Source organism: Myotis nattereri, assembly GCF_964212035.1.
Source record: "Myotis nattereri genome assembly, chromosome: 4".
Classification (NCBI taxonomy): Eukaryota; Metazoa; Chordata; class Mammalia; order Chiroptera; family Vespertilionidae; genus Myotis; species Myotis nattereri.
This window is the reverse complement of record NC_138079.1, coordinates 31,274,903-31,298,221: the sequence shown is the minus strand read 5'-3', so window position 1 is coordinate 31,298,221 and position 23,319 is coordinate 31,274,903. Positions and strand designations below refer to the sequence as shown.

The 23,319-nt window shown below is 39.6% G+C and overlaps 1 protein-coding gene across 2 annotated transcripts in view; it reads left to right on the top strand.

Moving 5' to 3' along the window:
• ERCC8 (ERCC excision repair 8, CSA ubiquitin ligase complex subunit) overlaps positions 1–19,206 on the top strand; it is a 42,564-nt gene extending 23,358 nt beyond the window's left edge. For both annotated transcript variants that reach the window (XM_081090166.1, XM_081090165.1), the window contains 4 exons: positions 1,043–1,167; positions 3,116–3,313; positions 10,871–10,951; positions 17,748–19,206. In XM_081090166.1, coding sequence (XP_080946292.1) covers positions 1,043–1,167; positions 3,116–3,313; positions 10,871–10,951; positions 17,748–17,816 — 473 coding nt within the window. In that variant the 3' untranslated portion in view covers positions 17,817–19,206. The remainder of the gene's footprint in view (positions 1–1,042; positions 1,168–3,115; positions 3,314–10,870; positions 10,952–17,747) is intronic.
• The last annotated feature ends 4,113 nt before the right edge of the window (positions 19,207–23,319 follow it).

Here is a 23,319-nt window from a genome sequence, read left to right as displayed (position 1 = left end):
TAATTTGTTACCTTTTTTTTTCTTTCCAATTACACTAACTAATACAAATTCAGTGCCACTTAGGAAGTTCTAATAAATTAAAGTAGTAGTAATAGTTAATGGCCATTATGTCAAAACAAAATTTGCAAGTTGTGTTAAATGTGTCAGCTGCAATCCAGGTGATAAAGTACCTCAATTGTATTTTTACAATAGAATTTCATTTTTGTGTAGGTTAAAATTCTGATTCAGAATTAATCCTGGACCAGAAATAATTAGGATGAAATATATAAAATCTTTAATTGTTTTCATAATCTGTTTACTTAAATTAATCAGGCTATTGAGAATGATGCTTTCTCAAAGTTGTTTATTTTGAAAGTAATATAAATTTTGATTGTGAGATTAGAATAGTTATCTTCTGTTAAAGTTTTTTAAATAGGAAATACTAGTATTAATGATTTTTAATAGTCCTTGGGATGATTTTTAGATTAAAAATGGAAATAGTATATAAGAATTTTGAAAGGTGTTTAAATTTTTTGTGTTAAACTATGTATTTGAGTTTTATAGGACAGCTTAAATACCTTTTATATGTATTTTTTAAATTAATTTCAGAAAGGCAGAGAAGGGGAGAGAGAGATAGAAACATCAATGATGAGAGAGAATCATTGATCAGCTGCCTCCTTCACGGCCCCTACTAGGGATTGAGCCTGTAACCCGGGCATGTGCCTGGACCAAGAATCAAGCCGTGACCTCCTGGTTCATAGGTCGACACTCAACCATTGAGCCACGGCAGCTGGGCACACAGCTTACTCTTTGAAGACAAATATATTTGGCAAGATTTTTTTCCATTTGACTTTTTAGTTTTCCTCTATTTTTATGGTTCTAATTTTTATAGCTTACCATATTCAAATAATCAGAGGGATGATGAATGTTAAATATAATCAACTGATGTATTTTAAGTAATTCAGATAGTTGTCCTTTAATGTGTTTAAATAAGTAGGTCATCAGGTGTTAAATATGTGCTGAATACAAGAACAGGTAAACTGAATTGTATTTTTCATTGCAGCAAACACTGCTCATAATGGGAAAGTTAATGGCTTATGTTTTACAAGTGATGGGCTTCACCTGCTGACTGTTGGTACTGATAATCGAATGAGGCTCTGGAATAGTTCCAATGGAGAAAACACACTAGTAAGAAATTTTAAAAACTTCCACCTTTTGAATATAAATTAAAGAAATGGATCTGTGTCATATACCACTTGATTTTTTTTCCCCTGTAGATTTAACTCTGTTTCTTGTCTGACTCTATTTCTTAACTCTGAGTCACAGCTTCTTGTTTTTAATTATTTATTATTTAATGTATTACATAAGTCTCCTTTTCCACCTCCATTGACCTCTCCCTGGCCGCCCCCAACCCCCAGCACATGCCCTCACCCCCCCCCCCAACCATAATATTGGTTATGTCCATATGCACGCATACAAGTCCTTTGGTTGATCTCTTACCCCCTCACCCCCCACCTTCCCTCATAGGTTGGACAGCTAGTTTGATGCTTCTGTGACTCTGGTTCTATTTTTGTTCACCAGTTTATGTTGTTCATTATATTCCACAAATGAGTGAGATCATGTGATATTTATCTTTCTCTGACTGGCTTATTTCACTTAGCATAATGCTCTCCAGTTCCATCCATGCTGCTGCAAATGGTAAGAATTCCTCCTTTTTTATAGCAGCATAGTATTCCGTGGTATAGATGTACCACAGTTTTCTAATCTACTCATTTGCTGATGGGCACTTAGGCTGTTTCCAAATCTTAGCTATTGTAAATTGTTCTACTATGAACATAGGGGTGCATATATCCTTTCTGTTTGTTCATTCATATTGTTCTTTAGATGAAATCACATGATATTTGTCTTTCTCTGACTTATTTCACTTAGCATAATATCCTCTGGGTCCATCTATTCTGTAGCAAATCACATAGGGGTCTTGTTAAAATAAAGATTCTAGTTCAGTAGGATTGGGATAGGGCCGAGAATTCTGCATTTCTATTTTCTGCATAATTTTCATAATTATCATTTTTAATTGCTATATAAACTATAGAATTTATGTAACATTACTAGAAATTTACATATAATCTCAGTTATTTTGCCATTTGAATTAATGCTGCATTGAATTCCTCTTGGCATACAGCTTTCTGCTGTTTAATTATTTCCCTAAGATAAATTCCTAGGAGTAGTTACTAGGTTAAGGAATAAGAATATCTTTGTTGTTTAATGGGTACAGAGTTTCAGTTTTGTAAAATGAAAAGACTTGTGAACACTGATGGTGGTGATGGTTGTACAGTTGTTAATGTGCTTAATGTCAATGAACTGCACACTTAAATATGATTAAGATTGCAAATTTTATGTTATATATATTTTACCATAATTTAAAATGTTTTAAAATAAAAGGTTATTTCCCACCAAGTACAGTATCTTTGTATTTTTGTTGCATAATAAACCATTTGGCCTTTAGAAGGAATGCCCAAATTAAGTGCCTCCATGTTTACCTCCCTTATACCCATATTGAGTGTGTTATGGTTTCTTAAAATGTTTCCTAAATTGTTGAGAACTCTTTTTCTTCTTCTTTTTTTTAATCCTCACGCAAGGATATTTTTTCCCCACTGATTTTTAGAGAGAGTGGAAGGGAGAGGGAGAGACAGAGAGAAACACCAACATGAGAGAGACATATCGGTTGGTTGCCTCCCACATGCTCCCGACCAGGGCCGGGATCCTGCAACCAAGGTACATGTCCTTGACTGGAATCAAACCCAGGACCCTTCAGTCCACAGTCTGATGCTCTATCCACTGAGCCAAACCGGCTAGGGTGAGAATTATTCTTTAAGGATGCCTTAATTGTCTTTTTATTTCTATCAAGGTTGAAATGTGAACATTTTTTTTTTGTGGGGTTTTTTACTATTTGTATTTCCTTCTTTGAAATGTACATTTATGTCATTGGCCCTTATTTATATTAGGGCATTGGTCATTTTCTTTAGATATGTAAGAACCCTTTTATAGTATATTCTAATATTTCAAGTAAATATTTCTAGTCTTTATCTTTTTAATTCAGATTTAAGAAGTAACTTTGTGATTTTACATCCCACAGGTGAATTACGGAAAAGTTTATAATGACAGTAGGAAAGGATTGAAATTCGCCGTCTCCTGTGGCTGCAGTTCAGAATTTGTTTTTGTACCATATGGTAGCACCATTGCTGTTTATACAATTTACTCAGGAGAACAGATAACTATGCTTAAGGGACATTATAAAAGTGTTGACTGCTGTGTATTTCAGTCTAATTTTCAGGTAAGAATGATACCAATGGGAATTTAAAATATTCAGGTAGTTAGTTTGCCAGACTCGTTGTATATAAAATGTATATGTGTGTGTGTGTGTGTGTGTGTGTGTGTATCAGAATAAATTATAATTTAATTATGAGGAATTATATTTTTAATTCACATTTGAATTAGGGTTCATTAATAAAGGCTAATATAGAATATATTTTTAGGTGGTATAGGATATATATATGAATCAATATATAATACTCAACAGCTTCATTGAGATAAATTCTTTCTTTTGCAAATGGGCTCCATTTATTTAGAAAACCTTGGGCAAATTAAAATAAATTCTTGCAAACAATATTTTTGGGAAAATAGAATATATGTGTCTAATATTAAAATACAGTTTGTGTATCTTGATTTATGTATATATGAGTCTGTGTCAAATTTTGTTTATTTCTTCCTTATTTTCTGCCAGTAGCTAGTAAATTTGCTTTTGAGTTAATGCAACTTACATAATTTCTTAAATACGTATCTATAACTGTTAGTTTAACATCGTGACCTTTCTCTTTCATCTCACCCATGGAGTGGATTGATTTTTCAGAGAACATTTACAGAAATTACTTCATGTACTTCTTTAAATGAGTCTAATATAGCAAGAGTGTTGGTATTCACACTGTTTTGTAGAAGAGGAAAATGAGGCTCATGAAAGTTAAATACTGATAGAATGAAAATTATGGAATATTAGAGCTAGGAGTGACTGAAGTGCCACCCAATGGAGCTCTTACTCAATTATTAGTACTGATTAATTTGTGCCTGACACTATGCTGTAAGATATATAGGGCTGATTTTTCAGCCAGCATGCATCATTATGGCAATACCCATTATTAAAATATTCAAATACATGTCCTACTGTCTGTTAAATAGTTGTTGCACCAAGATCCCTAAGTGACCTCTAGCTTCACCCTCTCCCTTGGGGTCTCCCAGACCTCACCTCAACCCAACAAACTAAAAGGGACCTGCTTCTACCTTATGGCCAGTATCTCTTCTGATTAATCAGTGTCCTGGTGTACTAGTAGTTAAATATTTTTAGTGTTACTTCTGGGAGAAGAAAATTAAAGCCACCAGAGAGATGCCATGACATGTCTCAAACTTGCAAGTAGTTACTGACAGAGAATGATTATTCATTCAAATAAATTATTAGAATATTGCACCTCTTTTCTTGTCCAGAGACAGAGACACAGCCAAGATTTTAATCCAGGTATTCTGACTATAAATCATTGTTTCCAACACATCAGAGCTTCCTAGCAGTTGTGCCTAGAATGGATTGAAAGTGTGAAAATATTGATTCCCCTCCATCCCTGGAATAGTTGGGGTAAGCCTGGGACAGCCAGAAACCTGGGGCCAGTTGCCTCCTGGCAAATACCATTTCTATATGCTATGTCCTCAGATTTGAATCATTGCACTATATCAGAAAGCTTCCAACTCTTACGCCATTTCATCAATTATGATTTCTGGGAAAGGAAGATAATTATAAATCTCAAAAGTAAAAGGGAGGTCCTAAACAGTTTGGCTCAGTGGATAGAGCGTCGGCCTGCAGACTGAAGGGTCCCAGGTTCGATTCCAGTCAAGGGCATGTACCTTGGTTGCGGACACATCCTCGGTGGGGGGTGTGCAGGAGGCAGCTGATCGATGTTTTTCTCTCATCGATGTTTCTAACTATCCTTCCTCCTCTCTGTAAAAAGTCAATGAAATATATTTTTTTTTAAAAAGTTGCACTTCTACATCCATTTAGCATTAGAAACCTTTTCCAAATTAAATGTTACACAAAACTCACTGTCTGAAAACAAAACTGATACTTATAGTAATCTACATATATAAAAGCCTATGCAACTGTACGACTGGTCACTATGATGCGCACTGACCACCAGGGGGCAGACGCTTAACGCGGGAGCTGCCCCCTGGTGGTCAGTGTGCTCCCACAGCCAACCTCCAATGGTCCCTTCCCCTGGCTGGCCCTGATTGACTCCAATCTCCAGCCAGGCCTAGGGACCCCACCTGTGCACGAATTCGTGCACCGGGCCTCTAGTTCTATCATAAATATAACAAGATATACCCAACATGAAAATAAATAAAGATAATAATGGTTTGTAACCCGTTGATTAAATTAAGGATGCACAAATCCATTCTGGTATAAGTAAACTAATAAATTGAAAGTCTGATGAAGAATAGGATATTTACATATCTCAAAGTACCACACTACAAAGTATTAATTAAAAAGGCAAAATGAGTACTTTTACCTTCAAAGAACCTGGCATACATTACCCTAATCAAATGATCAAAGTTAATACTCTAGTTATGGGACATCAATGCTGTGATATTCCTGGCAAAGATGCATCACCAGAATTTAGTTATAAGAAAATGTAAGACAAAATTTGAGAGACTTTCTACAAAGTAACTGGTGTATATCTTTAAAATTGTCGTGGTCAGGAAAGCCAGAGACTGAAGAACTGTTCAGATTGAAGGAAAGTAAAGAGATATGACAACTAAGGGCAGCATGTGCTTTTTAAACTGGATCCTTTTGTTCTAAAGGTCATTTTGGGGACAATTGTTGCAACTTAAATGGGATCTAAGTATTAGCTGATAGTAATATATCAATGTGAATTTCCTGATTTTTTGCTGTAATTTTTTTATTTTTTGCTGTAATTTTTCAATTATAGTTTATATTCAGCATTATTTTATATTAATTTCAGGTGTACAGCGTAGTGGTTAGATAATCATATACTTTACATAGTGGTCCTCCTAAACTTCCAGTACCACCTGGCACTGTACATAGTTATTACAGTATTATTGACTATACTCCCTATGCTGTATTTTACATCCTCATGATCAATTTGTACTTCTTAATTTATCCACCTTTCCCCACAGTTCTCCAATTCACCTCCCCTCTGGCAACCATCAGTCTGGTTTCTATATCTATGAGTCTGTTTCCATTTTATTTGTTTATTTTGTTACTAGGGGCCCGGTGCACGAAATTCGTGCACTGGGTGTGTGTGTGTGGGAGGGGGAGTCCCTCAACCCAGCCTGCCCCCTCTCACATACTGGGAGCCCTCAGGCGTTGACCCCCATCACCCTCCAATCGCAGGATCGGCCCCTTGCCCAGGCCTGATGCCTCCGCCAGAGGTGTCAGGCTTGGACAGGGGACCCCCATCTCCCCCCGATCACTGGCTCTGGCCTCCGCCCAGGCCTGAGGCCTCTGGCCCAGGAATCATGCCTAGGCAGGGGACCCCCATCTCCCTCTGATCGCTTGCTCCACCCCCCGCCCAAGCCTGACGCCTCTGGCCCAGGCTTCAGGCCTGGGCAAGGGGACCATCATATCCCCCCAATCCCCGGCTCCGCCCCCCACCCAGGCCTGATGCCTCTGGCCCAGGCATCAGGCCTCGGCCAGAGGAGTTGACCCTCATCACCCTCCGATCACCAATCACCAGATCAGCCCCTTGACCAGGCCTGAGGCCTCCAGCAGAGGTGTCAGGCCTTGGCAGGGGATCCCCAGCTCCCTGCGGTTGCAGGCTCCGCCCCTGCCCAGGCCTAACGCCTCTGGCTGAGGCATTAGGCCTGGGCAGGGGACTCCCAGCTCCCTGCGATCTCCCGCTCTGCCCCTGCCCAGGCCTAACACCTCTGGCCGAGGCGTTAGGCCTGGGCAGGGGACCCCCAACTCCCCGCGGTTGCAGGCTCTGCCCCTGCCCAGGCCTAACGCCTCTGGCCTAGGCGTCCGGCCCAGGCAACTGGGACCCACAGTGGCAGCGGGGGGCGCCGCGATCGCGCAGGCTCCACCCCTGCCCCTGCAGGACGCCTCTGGCCTAGGCGTCCGGCTCAGGCAGCGGGGACCCGCAGCTGCAACGGCCCCGTGATCGTGGGCTCCGCTTTAGGCCCAGGCAAGGGACCCCTAGCTCCCGGGACTGCCAGCTTCTACCGTGCCCAGCTCCCATCGCTGGCTCCACCCCTACTTCCTGCTCTCACTGGCCAGGGCGGAAAAGGCACCTGATTCTCCGATCATGGGGCCGCCTTTGCCCTGCCCCCCAGCTCTTAGCTCCCCCCTGGGTTTCAGATCACTGTCAGTGGCAGGGGGCTTCTTCCTGCTTTCCCTTTCGCCTCCCTGCTTTGTGCCTACATATGCAAATTAGCTGCCATCTTTGTTGGCAGTTAACTGCCATCTTAGTTGGCAGTTAATTTGCATATAGCCCTGATTAGCCAATGAAAAGGGTAGCGCCGTACGCCAATTACCATTTTTCTCTTTTATTAGTGTAGATTTAGATTCCTCATATAAGTGAAATCATATGGTATTTGTCTTTCTCTGACTTATTAGCCTAATACCCTCTAGATCTCTCTATGCTGTCACAAATGGGAAGCTTTTTCCTTTCATAGTATATATGTACCACCACTTTATCCACGTGTCTATTGATGGGCCTGAGGTTGATTCCATATCTTGGCTATAGTAAATAATGCTGCAATGAACACACAGATGCGTATGTTTTTTTGAATTCATGTTTTGGGTTTCTTCGGGTATATACCCAGAAATTTAATTGCTAGTTCATAAGGCAGTTCCATTTTTAATTTGTTGAGGACCCTCCATATTGTATGGGCTGCACCAATTTGCATTCCCACCAGCAGTGCACAAGGATTCCCTTTTTTCCACATCCTCACCAGTACTTGATTATTGATGGTGGCTATTCTGACAGGGGTGAGGTGACATTTTATTGTGGTTTTAATTTGCATTTTTTATGATTAGTGATGTCGATCATCTTTTCATATGTCTATTGGCCATCTGTATGTCCTCTTTGGAGAAGTGTCTATTCAGGTTCTTTGTCCATTTTTAAATTGGATTGTTTGATTTTTTATTGGTGAGTTGTAGGAGTTCTTCATAAATTTTAGATATTAACCCCTTATTGGATATATCATTGGCAAATATCTTCTCCCATTCAGTAAGTTGTCTTTTTATTTTCTTGACGGTTACCTTTGCTGTGCAAAAGCTTTTTTTGTTTGATGTAGTCCCATTTGTTTATTTTTTTCCTTTGTTTCTCTTGCCCAATGAGATATATCAGAAAAAACATGACTACGAGAAATATTAGAGATTTAACTTCCTATGTTTTCTTCTAGGAATTTTATGGTTTTGAGTCTGACATTTAATTCTTTTTTAAAAATATGTTTTTATTTATTTCAGAGAGGAAGGGAGAGGGAGAGAGAGATAGAAATATCAATGATGAGAGAAAAACATTGATTGGCTGCTTCCTGTATGCCCCACCATGGGGATTGAGCCCACAACCTGGGCATGTGCCTGACCAGGCATCGAACCTTGAACTTCTTGACTCAACCACTGAACCAAGCGGCCGGACTAACATTTAATTCTTTAACCCATTTTGAGTTTATTTTTGTGTATGATATAAGAAGGCCTTCTAGTTTCTCTTTTTTTTCTCTCTCATGTTAAATTTATCAGCACCTTTTATTGAATGGACTGTCTTTACCCCATTGTATGTTCTTACATTCTTTATCACATATTAATTGACCATATAGGGATTAGTTTATTTCTGGGCTCTCTATTCTGTTCCATTGATCTATGTATATGTTTTTAGGCCAATACCATGCTATTTTGATTATTATAGCCTTTTAGTAGAGTTTGATATCATGTAGTGTGATAACTCGCTTTGTTATTCTTTCTCAAGATTGCTAAGGCTATTTGGGGTCTTTTGTTTTATATATACACTAGGGGCCCGGTGCACGAAATTCGTGCACTGGGGGGGGGGAGTGTCCCTCAGCCCAGCCTGCCCCCTCTCACATACTGGGAGCCCTCAGGCGTTGACCCCCATCACCCTCCAATCGCAGGATCGGCACCTTGCCCAGGCCTGATGCCTCTGACAGAGGTGTCAGGCCTGGGAAGGGGACCCTCATTTCCCCCCATCACTGGTTCTGCCCCCAGCCCAGGCCTCATGCCTCTGGCCCAGGCATCAGGCCTGGGCAGGGGACCCCCAGACCCCTCCGATTGCTGGCTCTGCCCCTTGCCCAGGCCTGATGCCTCAGCCAGAGGCGTAGACCCCCATCACCCTCTGATCACCTGATCAGCCCCTTGCCCAGGCCTGATGCCTCCGCCAGAGGTGTCAGGCTTGGACAGGGGACCCCCATCTCCCCCCGATCACTGGCTCTGGCCCCCGCCCAGGCCTGAGGCCTCTGGCCCAGGAATCATGCCTGGGCAGGGGACCCCCATCTCCCTCTGATCGCTTGCTCCTCCCCCGCCCAAGCCTGACGCCTCTGACCCAGGCTTCAGGCCTGGGCAAGGGGACCATCATATCTCCCCAATCCCCGGCTCAGCCCCCCGCCCAGGCCTGATGCCTCGGCCAGAGGAGTTGACCCTCATCACCCTCTGATCACCAATCACCGGATCGGCCGACCCCTGCCCAGGCCTAACGCCTCTGGCTGAGGCGTCCGGCTCAGGCAGCGGGGACCCGCAGCTGCAGCGGCCCCGCGATCGTGGGCTCCGCTTTAGGCCCAGGCAAGGGACCCCTAGCTCCCGGGACTGCCAGCTTCTACCGTGTCCAGCTCCCATCGCTGGCTCCACCCCTACTTCCTGCTATCACTGGCCAGGGCGGCAAAGGCGCCTGATTCTCCGATCATGGCTGGGGGGCAGGGCAAAGGCGGCCCATGGGCCGCCTTTGCCCTGCCCCCCAGCTCTTAGCTCCCCCCTGGGTTTCCAATCACTGTCAGTGGCAGGGGGCTTCTTCCTGCTTTCCCTTTCGCCTCCCTGCATTGTGCCTACATATGCAAATTAGCCACCATCTTGTTGGCAGTTAACTGCCAATCTTAGTTGGCAGTTAATTTGCATATAGCCCTGATTAGCCAATGAAAAGGGTATCGTCGTACGCCAATTACCATTTTTCTCTTTTATTAGTGTAGATTTTTGGATTATTTGTTCCAGTTCTGTGAAAATCGCCATTGGCATTTTGATAGGAATTGCACTGAATCTTTAGATTGCTTTGGTTAGTATGAACATTTTAATGGTATTAATTCTTTCTATCCAAAAGCACTGTATATACCCCCATTTATTTATGTCTTTTTCCATTTCTTCAGTGTTTTAAAATTTTTCAAGTACACATCTTTTACCTCCTTGGTTAAATTTACTCCTAGGTATTTTATTTTTTGTGTGCAATTATAAGTGGGATTGTTTTCATATCTTCCCTTTATGATAGTTCATTATTGGTATATAAAATGCAAGCAATTTTTGGATATTTATATTGTATCATACTACTTTGCTGAATTTATCAGTTCCAGTATTTTGTGTGTGTGTGTGTGTGTGTGTGTGTGTGTGTGGAATCTTTAGGGTTCTCTACAGTATCATGTCATCTGTAAATAATGACATGTTTTTAGACCAGTTTTACTTCGTCCTTTCCAATTTGGATGCCTTTTATTTTTTCTTCTCATGTGATTGCTTGGCTAAGACTTCCAGTACTATATTGAATATGAGTGGTTAAAGTGTTTCAAATTAGTACCAGCTTTAAATTAACTCACAGTCACATCTTTGCTTTCTGTGTTACAGGAACTTTACAGTGGTAGCAGAGACTGCAATATCCTTGCTTGGGTACCATCCTTAAATGAACCAGTGCCTGATGAGGAGGAGGTAAATATTATTTGTACAAATTTGTACAGTGACTTCTAAATCATTAAGAAAAGTTTATTTACTTTATGTGGGAGAAATTTTTAAAGCATTTCTTTCTATTTTCTGATTTTAAAAATAATTTGCCTTTTATAAGACACTTGACAATTTCAGGAAAATATTAAAAGAGGAACAAATTTCTAAAAGTTAAATTAATTACTAACATTTTTATTTACTACTTTTTTCTGTGCATGTGTCTTTTTTAACACATTTAATATCATGCTTGGACATACAACTTGGTATCCTACTTTTCTCACTTAATATTGTACAATAAGCCTTTTTCATGTTAATAACTATTGTTTTAATAATATAGCATTCTGTCATTTATATACCACAATTTACTTGTAAATATTTACTCATTTATATAGGCATTTCTTTTGATCATTATTAACAAATCAGAGATGTTCATAAATTATTTATATTTCTGATTATTTCTTTGGATAGAATAGGTGACATTTCTAAGGCTCTTTTTTCATACTGTCAAATATTACCAATTTACATAGCAAGCAGTCTGTTAGTTCCTATCTTAGAGCATAAATTGGTACAAATATGACAGTATGACTAAAATGCCTTAAAAATGTGATGTGTAAACAAAGATGAATCCATAGTCTTAAGTAGTAGACTCTGTATTATTTTACTTTTTGCTGTTGTTGTTAATCCTCACGTGCGGATATTTTTTTCATTGATTTTTTGAGAGAGTGAAACGGAGGAAGAGGGAGAGAGAGAAAGGGAAAGTGAGAAAGAGAAAAAGTGAGAGAGAGAGACATCAATGTGTCTCTTTCATATTGATTGGTTGCTTCCCACATGTTGCAGCGACCTCAGGTGCCAGGGATTGAAACTGCAACCGAAGTTCATGCCCTTGACAGAGAATTGAATCCTAATGGAGAATTGAATCCGAGACCCTTTGGTCCATGGGTTGACACTCTAACCACTGAGCAACCGGCCATTTATGTCAAGCTATCTGTAGGTGATATCTTTCGTACCAAAGATATTCTTTTACCAAGCACTGCTAATCGCCTTATTGCCTGTTAATTATTTTATTTTGGCCCTAATCTAAATGAAAGAGAAAAAAAAGACAATGACAAATCTTCAAGTGGCTGGCTAAACGCTGTATGAATATCTCCAGATTTCATCATGTGTCTAATTGGTTTATTATGGCCCTGTTTAGTTTTAGTGCATAGCAGCTTTAAGTGACCGAATATTCTTCTGTAGAAAGCTCAGTGTGGCTAAGTAATTTGATTCAGCCATTTATTTTGCATTATTATTTAATTACTATGTCCTGCTGTTTGGAAATCACTATATACATTAAATCCAAGTTAAAACAGTATAGATCCAGTTAGGAAGTATAACAATAATTTACCAAATGAAAATAAAAGTTAATCTACTATGATGTATGTTTGGAAAAAGGACAATAGAAGAAAATTAAAATGCTTATTTTATAAAGATAGGATGTTATTATGATTATTTATTTCCCTATTATGTAGTCATAGTTTGAACTCCTCATCTAGAACAATTTTTGTATATGAGAAGTTCACCTGAATAAGGAGAAAATAAAATAGAGATACGCAAGTTAGCTTTATTTTTGTTTTAGAGCTGTAAATCCTTATCTTTCAAAATATACTGTTTTGCTTTAAGATAGCAATCATTCTCATCCTCCTATCTAATAATAGACAAACATGGTAATTGACCATACCTTTGCTACGCCTCCCATGGGCTAATCAGCAAGATATTCAAATTAACCGCCAACAAAGATGGCGGCTAATTTGCATACTGCAGGCAGGGCAGGACAGCGCAAGCCGCCATCGTGAGCCACCATCCAGGCCCCGTGGGTGACCCCAGAAGCCGCATGATATGGTAGTAACTCTATCAGTAAGCACTCTGAAAGTCAGTGGCATAAATGCACCAATTAGAAGACAGATTATGAGGGTGAATCAAGAACAAAACCCACTTTAAATATAAAGACACATATAGATTAAAAGTAAATGAATTAAGCTGCAACCTGTTTTGCTCAGTGGACAGAGCATTAGCCCGTGGACTGAAGGGTCCCAGGTTAGATTCCAGTTAAGGGTATGTACCTCAGTTGCTGGCTTGATCCCCAGTCCCTATCAGAGCATGTGCAGGAGGCAACCAATCAATATGTCTCTCCCTTTCCCTTCACTCTCTCTAAAATTCAATGGAAAAATATCCTTGGGTGAAGATTAACAAAAACAAAGTAAATGGATTAAGTAACATTAAAGACATTATAAGAAAAATATATTCCAAATTTTGTTAGTTGTATAATGGTTATGTTTAAATTATTAACACCTAAGAAATTGGGTGAAGGGTACATATAATATGCTGTAGTATATTATAGTTTTTTTACATGTATGAGATTATTTCAAATTAAAATATTAAAAAATTAAAAATTAATAAAATATTAATTGAAATTTATCTGCATTACATGAAAAACCTCCTAATTGCTTTTAGCATAATTTATTAAATTGTGCTAAAATTTACAAGGGTTCAATTAAAAATCTTAATTCTAAATGATATAATAGAAAATATATCTGAAAATAAAAATTTAAAGAAGTGAATTTAAAGAAGGGATTAGCCAAAGAAAATATATGCACAACCCATGGACACAGACAACAGTATGGTGATGGCCAGAGAGAAGTGGGGGGCAAGAGCTGGGTAGAGGGGGCAAAAGGGGGGAAATAGGGACATCCTATATAATAATAATAAAAGGCTAATATGCACATTGACTGAACGGCAGAATGGCCGGTTGCTATGATGCGCACTGGCCACCAGGGGGAAGACGCTCAATGCAGGAGCTGCCCCCTGGTGGTCAGTGCACTTCCGTATGGGGAGTGCCACTCGGCCAGAAGCTGGCTCATAGCTGGCTAGCGCAGAGGTGGTTGCAGGAGCCTCTCCCACCTCCGTGGCAGCATTAAGAATGTCCAACTAATGGTTTAGGCCCAATCCCTTGGGGGCCTAAGCCTTTAGTTGGACATCCCCCGAGGGCTCCCTGACTGCCAGAAGGATGTCTGACTGCAAGCGTAGGCCTGATCCCCCAGGGAGTGGGCCTAAGTCAACAGGTGGACATCCCCAAGTGGTCCTGCAAATGGATGCAGGCTGGGCTGAGTGACTCCCCCCCACCCCGAGTGCACAAATTTTTGTGCACCGGGCCTCTAGTATTAATATAAAATGGTATGTGCTAAGATTATTTTCACAGAACTTTAGTTTGAAAGATTTCTGTGAATGTAGGTAGAACATGAATGTTATCATTTTACAGATACCCAGTGGAGAAGTCCGTCTATACAAGACTCTGTTCCTGACATGTATATTTACTGTTTAACTCATATTTAAATGTTTTCCATCTCAACTATAAAATAAGTAACTCCTGCAGTTTCCCAGAGAGGCAACTACACATACACACACTCACTTAGTCTTTAGTTTCAGGTAAATTAAGTAATAATAAAACTGGTAGGTAACTGGATTTGAATCCCCATTTTGCCATTTATTAGTGGTCTGAGACAAGTTTATATCATTAAAGCAAAAATCGTTTTTAGGATCCCTTTCAGATTCACCCTGAGGTGAGATTTACTTCCCCATCAACCAAGATATAATCCATTATGGGTGTTTCTTCTGAAATCCTAGATAGGGGAGGAATTTAGTTCTGCATTAGAAACTTGATGGGCATTGGATAATAGGAACAAATTTTATGGTTTTGAAGTATAAATTCTGTTATTTAATTGACAGGCTGTTTTATTATATCAGTAATCTGCCTTTTGGCCTCTTCTTCCTAAAATGGTTGTGGTCAAAGCAAGCCTATATAACTCTTAATCAATTTTTCCTTTCTGAGATCTATAGGTCAACTACATTATAGTCTAAATCTGACCTCTCACGAAGAATCTTACTTCATTTTGGGTCACACAATATAGAACTGTTTTATTTATCATTTATGCAAGTGTATAATTACTTGCTGACACTAACAACCCTATATTCTACCTATGAAGACTTTCCAGTAATGACCATTAAGAAATTTAGGATTTATCAAGATGTATGTGTGGTAGATGCTTGTTTCTGTTCTTCTTTCCCAGTTTTTGGACCTGGATTAGATCCACTCTAAACTCATGCTTTCCGATCTCCATGACATTTGCAGTTATCTGTCAATAGAACAGGCAGCCTGGTAAGGTAGAGATGTTCAAGCATAGGAAGGATGTCCACTAGGAGGAGATGTTGTAGAGAAAACTGTTGGTAGTTACACTTAATCAGTGAGTCCCAAGCCAGTAATATGTGTACCACATCCATCCATATTTTTACTGCAGCTTTTAACTAAAAGTATGATGTTTTATTTGTGATTTTTAGCAATAAAATACACTTCCTATAATACATTACAGTATAAGAAGTAATGTTACTACTGTATTGTTACTACTGTAAACAGTAACGTTTATATACAACTACATTTCAATTTTCACTTAATTATTTTTGTTTCTTTGCTCAAAAATAATATACAGTAAAATATAATTTTACCTGTCTGTTGAGTCTCCAAAATGAAATTTAAATGTTTAATAGGTTACATAATGGTCTTCCATAATGGAATTTGGAGGCATGACCTTTATATGCTTTATCCAACTAGGGATGTTTTTGGTAGATGTGTAAGGCAGAGTTAAAGACTTCCAAAGATAGAGTAGGGACAAGGAATCACCTTGCCCTTAAGGACAATGCATCTTTGAATAAACTCTCACTAGATAACCTAGTAGTTAAGTTATAACCCCAGTAAACATTTGGATGAAAGAATAAATGAATACAGTTAAGTATGCTACTCTTGCAAACACATAGACTGCTGCGAGGAATAAGTGAATAGTTAGCTGAAATTTCGTAACAGTTTGGTATCTGGACATTTGAGGTACAATGGAATTTCATTTGTATACCTAAGTGATGACAGTCAACATTAGGTTTAGTAATAGTTAATAGTGATAATAGCCAACATTAGGTTAGTAATAGACTCTGAGCTATAGGACAGCGATAAAGAATACCTAAATTAATATATTGTTTACAACCATCCTGGCTGATACTCTGGGTATTTACTGGAAAGTCTACTTTTTCTACCATTATCATTGTTTGAACTATAAAATTTTGTCATCCTGGTCATCAAAAAGGAAATGAACATTCTCAGACATACACTAGGGATTACCCTTATCATAAAATATTGCTGTATGTTGTAAAAAGCAATACATGTAAGATAATCTGAGTAGTCTTGGTGGTAATTTGGGGCCTTGTAGCAAATGTAAAAGCTGCAGAATAAGAAGTAAACCTGGCTCATAATGCCCGGACACTCAAAAAAAAAAAAAAATGAGACCATCTTAAAGCCTTTCAGTCATTTGCCAGAGAATAAGAAGGTAACCATTTAAAATGTTTCCTAAAAAAGTGAGTTGATTTAAAAATACCACAAATAATTAAAATTCCTCTAGTTTCTGATTACCTTTATTAGGTATGACTCTAAAGTTGTAAGAATACTGTGATGTTTTATTGTTTTAAATAATCATCACCCAAATGCATGCACCCAAGAAAACTCCCAGGGAAACCTAGTGCTAATGACAAACATGTTACCATTTCTGACACATTTTTGCATTGCTTCTGAACCCCCTTACCAACCATAAAAAATAAATAAATAAACCTCACAGCTTATAACCTAAATTACTTTTTGAACCAAAAATGGTATTACTCAGGTTGATGAATACCTTATTCTTCATTTTTGGATATTTGCTTATTTATAAAAGTCAGGTCCATCCAAACAATAAAAAGTTGTCTAGTCAGACTGTAGACCTGATTTCAGTCTTAGCTATATGGATGGTAATTTGTTACTTTCTCCAGATAATTCCAAAGAGTTGCAGAAATACATTAAGCAATAGCATCATGGTGTGTGTGTGTGGTGCACAAGTGCCCATGCACACACTCTCATGAGCTCACATGTTATGTATGTGTTGTGAGGTAACTGCTTTGAGGGAAATGTAGATAATTTAGATAAAGTCTGGTATGTCTATTTAAAATGAAGTTATGTTATCTTATACTAGAGGCCTGGTGCACAAAATTTGTGCACAGGAGGGAGCGGTGTCCCTCAGCCCAGCCTGCACCTTCTCCAATCTGGGACCCCTTGAGGGATGTCCGACTGCCCGTTTACACCTGATCCCACCAGGCAGTCGGACATCTTTCTCACAATCCAGGACTGCTGGCTCCCAACTGCTCGCCTGCCTGCCTGCCTAATTGCCCCTGACCACTTCTGCCTGCCAGCTTGATCACCCCCAACTACTCCCCTGCCAGCCTGATCGATGCCTAACTGCTCTCCTGCTGGCCCAATTGCCCCCAATTGCCCTCCCCTGCAGGCCTGGTCACCCCTAACTGCCTTCCCCTGCAGGCCTGTCACTCTCAACTGCCCTCCCCTGCAGGCCTGGTCCCTCCCAGCAGCCCTCCCCTGCTGGCCTGACCACCCACAACTGCCTTCCCCTGCTGGCCATCTTGTGGTGGCCATCTTTGACCACATGGGGGTGGCCATCTTGTGTATTGGAGTGATGGTCAATTTGCATATTACCCTTTATTAGGTAGGATAGTATGTGAGGTGTTTCTTACATTACCTTTGTTTTATAATTAACAATTATTTCTTTCAAAATATCTAATTGTTTTTTATCTGATATATTTCATAAGTATATTGTGAACTATATTTATTCATAACTAAAATCATGAGATAAATTAATCAAATCTTTCTTTCTCTCCTTTTTAGACCTCAACCAGATCACATTTAAATCCAGCATTTGAAGATGCCTGGAGCAGCAGTGATGAGGAAGGATGAATGTCAATCCTACGTATCTTTGTGTCTTTATTAATGAAAATTTTAAAATGGACTGTTACAGTTGTTTTTTTTTTAACTGTTCAGTGATAGCTAAATTAGCTCTGAATTTGGATGATTTTTCTCCTCATATTTTAAAATGTGATTAGTATTGCCCTAGCTGGTGTGGCTCAGTGGATAGAGCGCCAGCCCTTGGACTGAAGAATCGTGAGTTTAATTCCAGTCAAGTGCATGTACCTTGGTTGCAGGCTAGATCCCCAGCCCTGGTCCGGATGTGGGCAGGAGACCACCAATCGACGTGTCTCTCTCACATTGATATTTCTCTCTCTGTGTCTCTGCCCCTATCTTCTACTCTCTCTAAAATTAAATGGAAAAATATCCTCAGGTGAGGATTAACAACAATCAAAAAATGTGATTAGTATTTTCATGAAATCCTAAAACAGACTTCTATATAGTATATTTAATCAAAACATATCTCTTGATCCCAATTGCTGTGACCTAGGGCAGCCCCTATTGCTATAGTACAAGGAGATAAGTCACGGCACCCCATGTGGGGTCTTGAGCGGACTGTGTGATGCTCTCTCTGAGGATGAGCAAGTGGTGGTTAACAGCACTGACTGTCCACTGGCTACACCATCAGTCTGTTAATTTTCACTTTCAAGGACAATTTTACTGAGGATGACTATATAAAAAATAATAATTGAAAAGTTAGCATAAAAATGTTTTTTTCTTTCTTATTCCTGTATTTGGTTTTTGTAGTGATTTCATTTAGTTGACTGTTGTCTAGCTTTATGTTAAATGTTTTTGGATTCAGTTCTTCCCATAATCCAAAAAGTGCACCACAGGAATTTTTTTAACTTGGGGAAAATCCCATGTTGCCTTTATTTTAACACAGCAGATGGCAGCTTGTACTCACACTTGAACTTCCTTTCTCTGAATCTTGTTAAGATGTGACCAAGTTCTACTTCATTCATCAAGACAGAAAATTTCCTGACAGGGAACCAGCTTAAACGTGAAATGTCATAAAATTTCTAGTTTACTGTCTACTCTTTTTTGTGTCAACCCATAAGTTATTATCATAAAGCTAATCTTGTATTTCCTTTCTTCCTGGTTCTTATCAGCAAGAAACGTCTAAAAGACGTTTTTATGAGCTTGAATATCAAGTATGCAGTTGTCGAGTTTTTAAGTGTATAAGTGCTGGACCTCATATTAAACCTTTCTGGACAGATGTTTTATATACATTTACTTTATGGTTGATTTTCTTAAGCTATTACTCTTACTTCCTCACTCCCCTTGGTGAGGATAGGAGGCTTATGACTTTTGAGAGTGCTATTGAAATTGGAATTTTTTTTTTTTACTTTTAAGAAAAAAATAAATCTTTCTTCAAAACTGCAAATAACTGTATTGCTTCCTTTTCTTTTTTTTAACATAAATTAACCCATTTATTATAGGCTAGTAATGTTTCAAATTGTGCAGCTTCTGTCTTCTGATGGCAGACTTCAGTCTTCTGATGGCAGACTTCACTGTGCCAGCAGAAACGGTGTTGTAGGTCTAGGCACCACCAGCTACTGTTCTCATGCCAGGTCCCCACAGCTCACCTCTTCATCCTGGTTTTGCACAGAAGGAGCAAGTATACTTGGTGTGCTGGCTGATTTCACTTTTCTCCACCATTTTCCTGAGGGAGGCACCATAACGGGTCCCATATTTACCAACGACTCTGACCTTTTTGGTGCGTTTAGCAATGTCTTTGCAAACTAGGTCAGAACCCAAGAGAGTGTATTGCTTCTTTCTAGTTATATAAATACAGTCCGTTCTCCACATCTCTGGGTTTCACATCAGTAGATTCAGCCAACTGTGAATCAAAAGTATTCCCCAAAAAAGAAAGTTACTAACATTGTTACTAATTAGGCCTATGATGGTTGTGTCTGTACTGAACACATACAGTTTTTTTCTTGTCATTATTCCCTACTAATACATTATAACAACCATTTACATTGTATTAGGTATTAGAAATAATCTAGAGATGACTTAAAGTAATGGGAAGATGTGTGTACTATACCATTTTATATAAGGGACTTGAGCATCCTTAGATTTTGGTTTTCTTTTTTTTTTTTAATATATTTTATTGATTTTTTACAGAGAGGAAGGGAGAGGGATAGAGAGTCAGAAACATTGATGAGAGAGAAACATCAATCAGCTGCCTCCTGCACACCCCCCACTGGGGATGTGCCCACAACCAAGGTACATGCCCTTGACCGGAATCGAACCTGGGACCCTTCAGTCCACAGGCCGACGCTCTATCCGCTGAGCCAAACCGGTTACGGCAGATTTTGGTTTTCATGGGGGGGTCCTGAAACCAATTCCCTACAAATACCAGGAGATGACGGTATACATGTTCATTGCAAAAAATTCATGCAACATAAAACATTTTCAAAAAAAATGTGATGGTCATGCAGAATTATACTAACTGAGATAACCACCACTGGCATTTTAGTGGCATTCTTCCAAGCATCTCTTTGTTACACATAACGGGATATTCAACATGCTGTCATTTCATGGAAACCCCTCTCCTCCCTCCACTCCCTTACTTCTTCTGCCACATGTGCATGGGTTCTCCTAAGAGCTGCTGCTTGTCAGTATGCAAAGGGTCTCATGCACAAATAGAGCTGTTGCCACCATTGCTTTCCTAGTTCGCCTAAGGTTGATTGGGACACTCTAGGGAAGGGGGCACAGCTCACAGCAAAGGCCAATTGGCACCACCAGAAGCTTATCAGGTAAACATCCAAAAGGAAAAAGTTTAGCTGCCTAGAAATACAAGCCATTGTAAAATACTTCGTTAAAAAAAAAAAAAAAGTGGGGTGCCCCGGCCTATCCCTGTAACTGGAGTGTCAGTTGGTTGGAGTGTCATCTCATGTACCCAGAGGTCACTGATTTGATTCCAGGTCAAGGGCCTATCCTCAGTTGCGGGCTTGATCCCCAGTTGGGGCATGTGCAGGAAACAACCAACTGATGTTTCTCTCTCTTCCTCTCTCAAAAAAAAAACAAAAAACAAAAAACAAAAAAAAAGGCAGGGTATGAGGAAGAGGTGATTATTCTGTAGATAGGAGCCATGTCTTCCCAGTGAGAGGTTGCCTAGAGGTACCTGGCTCCTTCAGCCTCTCCCCTTTCCCTCTTACCAGCCAGACAAATAAAGTAAAGATGTGCTGCAGTTTCAGAAGCAAGAGCCTGAAAAAGGAAGAAAACAAAGGAAAAAAGATGGCTACTTTTGATGACTATAAGCCCAAAGGGAAAAACAGGAACTTTAAATCTTAGGCAATAGGCAAATGCCAGTTGAGCAAACATAGTTCTAATCCTAGATTACTTACAGATTTAAAAACAAAATCAGACCCCTAGCTACAAGGGGAGAAAATAAAAGGCAATTAAGTAATAAATACATATATAATAACAAAATTTTATAATTTGATCTAATTAGAAGCCCAAAATGTTTATACTAAACTAGAGGCCCGGTGCACAAAATTCGTGCAAGAGTAGGCCTTACTTCCCTCGGCTGCCGGCACTGGCTTCCCTCTGGCACCCAGGACCCAGGCTTCCCTCGCAGCCCTGGCTTCGTCCAGAACGACGTTGGTCTAATTAGCATATTATGTTTTTATTATTATAGATTAACATACAAATTAATTTATATAACAAAAATATAAAAAGGACCCCTATGATGGATCACTATTATGTTGATATCCATTGTGGCCCTCATACCCAGTATCCAATATTATTAAAATTACTGGTTCTGTTCAATCAACAACTGGTACATATTTTGCTCTTGTAGATTTAGCTGACGTGTTCTGTTCAGTGCTTATTTCAACAGCCTCTTAGCTGCAGTTTGTCTTCACCTCAAAGTGACACAATGCACCTTTTCCAGGCTACCCATTGGGTACTTTAAACAGCTTTGCACACGTTCTTTGCAGATAGGATCTCCACTGCATCCACCTTCTTCCAGAAACAGGTATGACATTACACGGATGACTTCCTCCTCCAAGGAGATTCATTTGATACAATCATTTAGGATCTACAGGTCCAATATCTTTTAGTACTTAAGGGGTTCTGATGACGTTATCTTTATTTAAAATTTTTACTTCCAAATTAAAATCAACAGGCACTCCTGCTAGACCCCTCAAGAGACTGGCTACCTCTTGTTGCCTCCTGGAGTCTCTGGACCACGTAGGATGGCTATAAGTTACCCAAGGGCCTCTGATGTAAGAAACTGCCCTTTTAGCCTCATTCTGTACTCTGTTAAAACAACAAATGAAGTACATGCTGGGTTCTCTGGAAAACAGAGACTCTTGCTGCGACCTTCCATAACCCGCTGCCTACTAGTTATGCGTCATGGAAACTGAACATCAGAAAGGCAGCATAGCTCCTGAGGCCTCTTTCAGACAGGATGGAGCCAAACGTGTGCTCTCTGGCATATCCCACCAGCAGGAAGATGTGGTTTTCCCTGTCCTCTGTTTCTTGCCAGATGCCATGGTACTAGAGGATGCCACCCCTAGTCCACATGGCTACCTGGGAAGCCACTTGGGATTCACTGAATGAATAGCAATGGGAGTACATAGACTATGCACACAGCACAGCTAACCATCATACATGATGGAGCTCAGTGGAATGCAGATTTTCATCTTAGCCAGAATGTCCTTAGTAAAGGATGGGAACCAAGAAAAAACACACTTGGCAAACTTTAGGCAGTCATCTTAGTGCTGGATATCCTGGCCAACAAGTAGCCCCTTTTTCACGTTTATTATAAACAATTGGGCCATTGTCTAAAATTGCCCCTTTCAGGAGAATAGAACAAACCAACTGTGGGACTCTTGCCTCCCAGATATCCAAAGTATAAATAAAATCACACATCTTCAAGGTATTAAGGCCACAATACAAAGCCTTGCCAGGACACTCTATTACTTTTGGGGTTACAGACATGACTGATAATTACCAAGACACATTTTACTTCTCAAAATACACAATGCTAGTCTCTCAGAAAAAGTATTCATAGAACTTTCATCTCCCTTAAAGGTCCCAAGTAGCCAGCTTAATTGAGATACATCTGGTCTTCTCAAACCACTTCTTTTTAAATTTTAGTCAGGTAACTAGACCTTTAAATGGGGTTCTATCTTGCTCTTAAATCAAAGCTCCTTGTCCAATTTATACCTCACATCAACTTAAAAAACTTTCCCATTTCCCTTTCTTATAGATACAGGGGGTTGCACATTGCCTCACTGTACATAAAAACTTATATATGAAACCTTTATAGAATGTCTTCACCTATCTTTATAATTTTTTTTTTATCATTCCTACATCCCAGAAAGGCTGGAGGTCAGGTAAAGGACACATACTTTCCTGGGACCCATTAACAAAATTGTCCATGGACCAGACAGCTGCTCATCTTACGGTAATATGGGACCCAATTGAACCTAAACTTCCTATCAAGCCTGTTCTTTACAATTGATTAAAAAACTCAAAT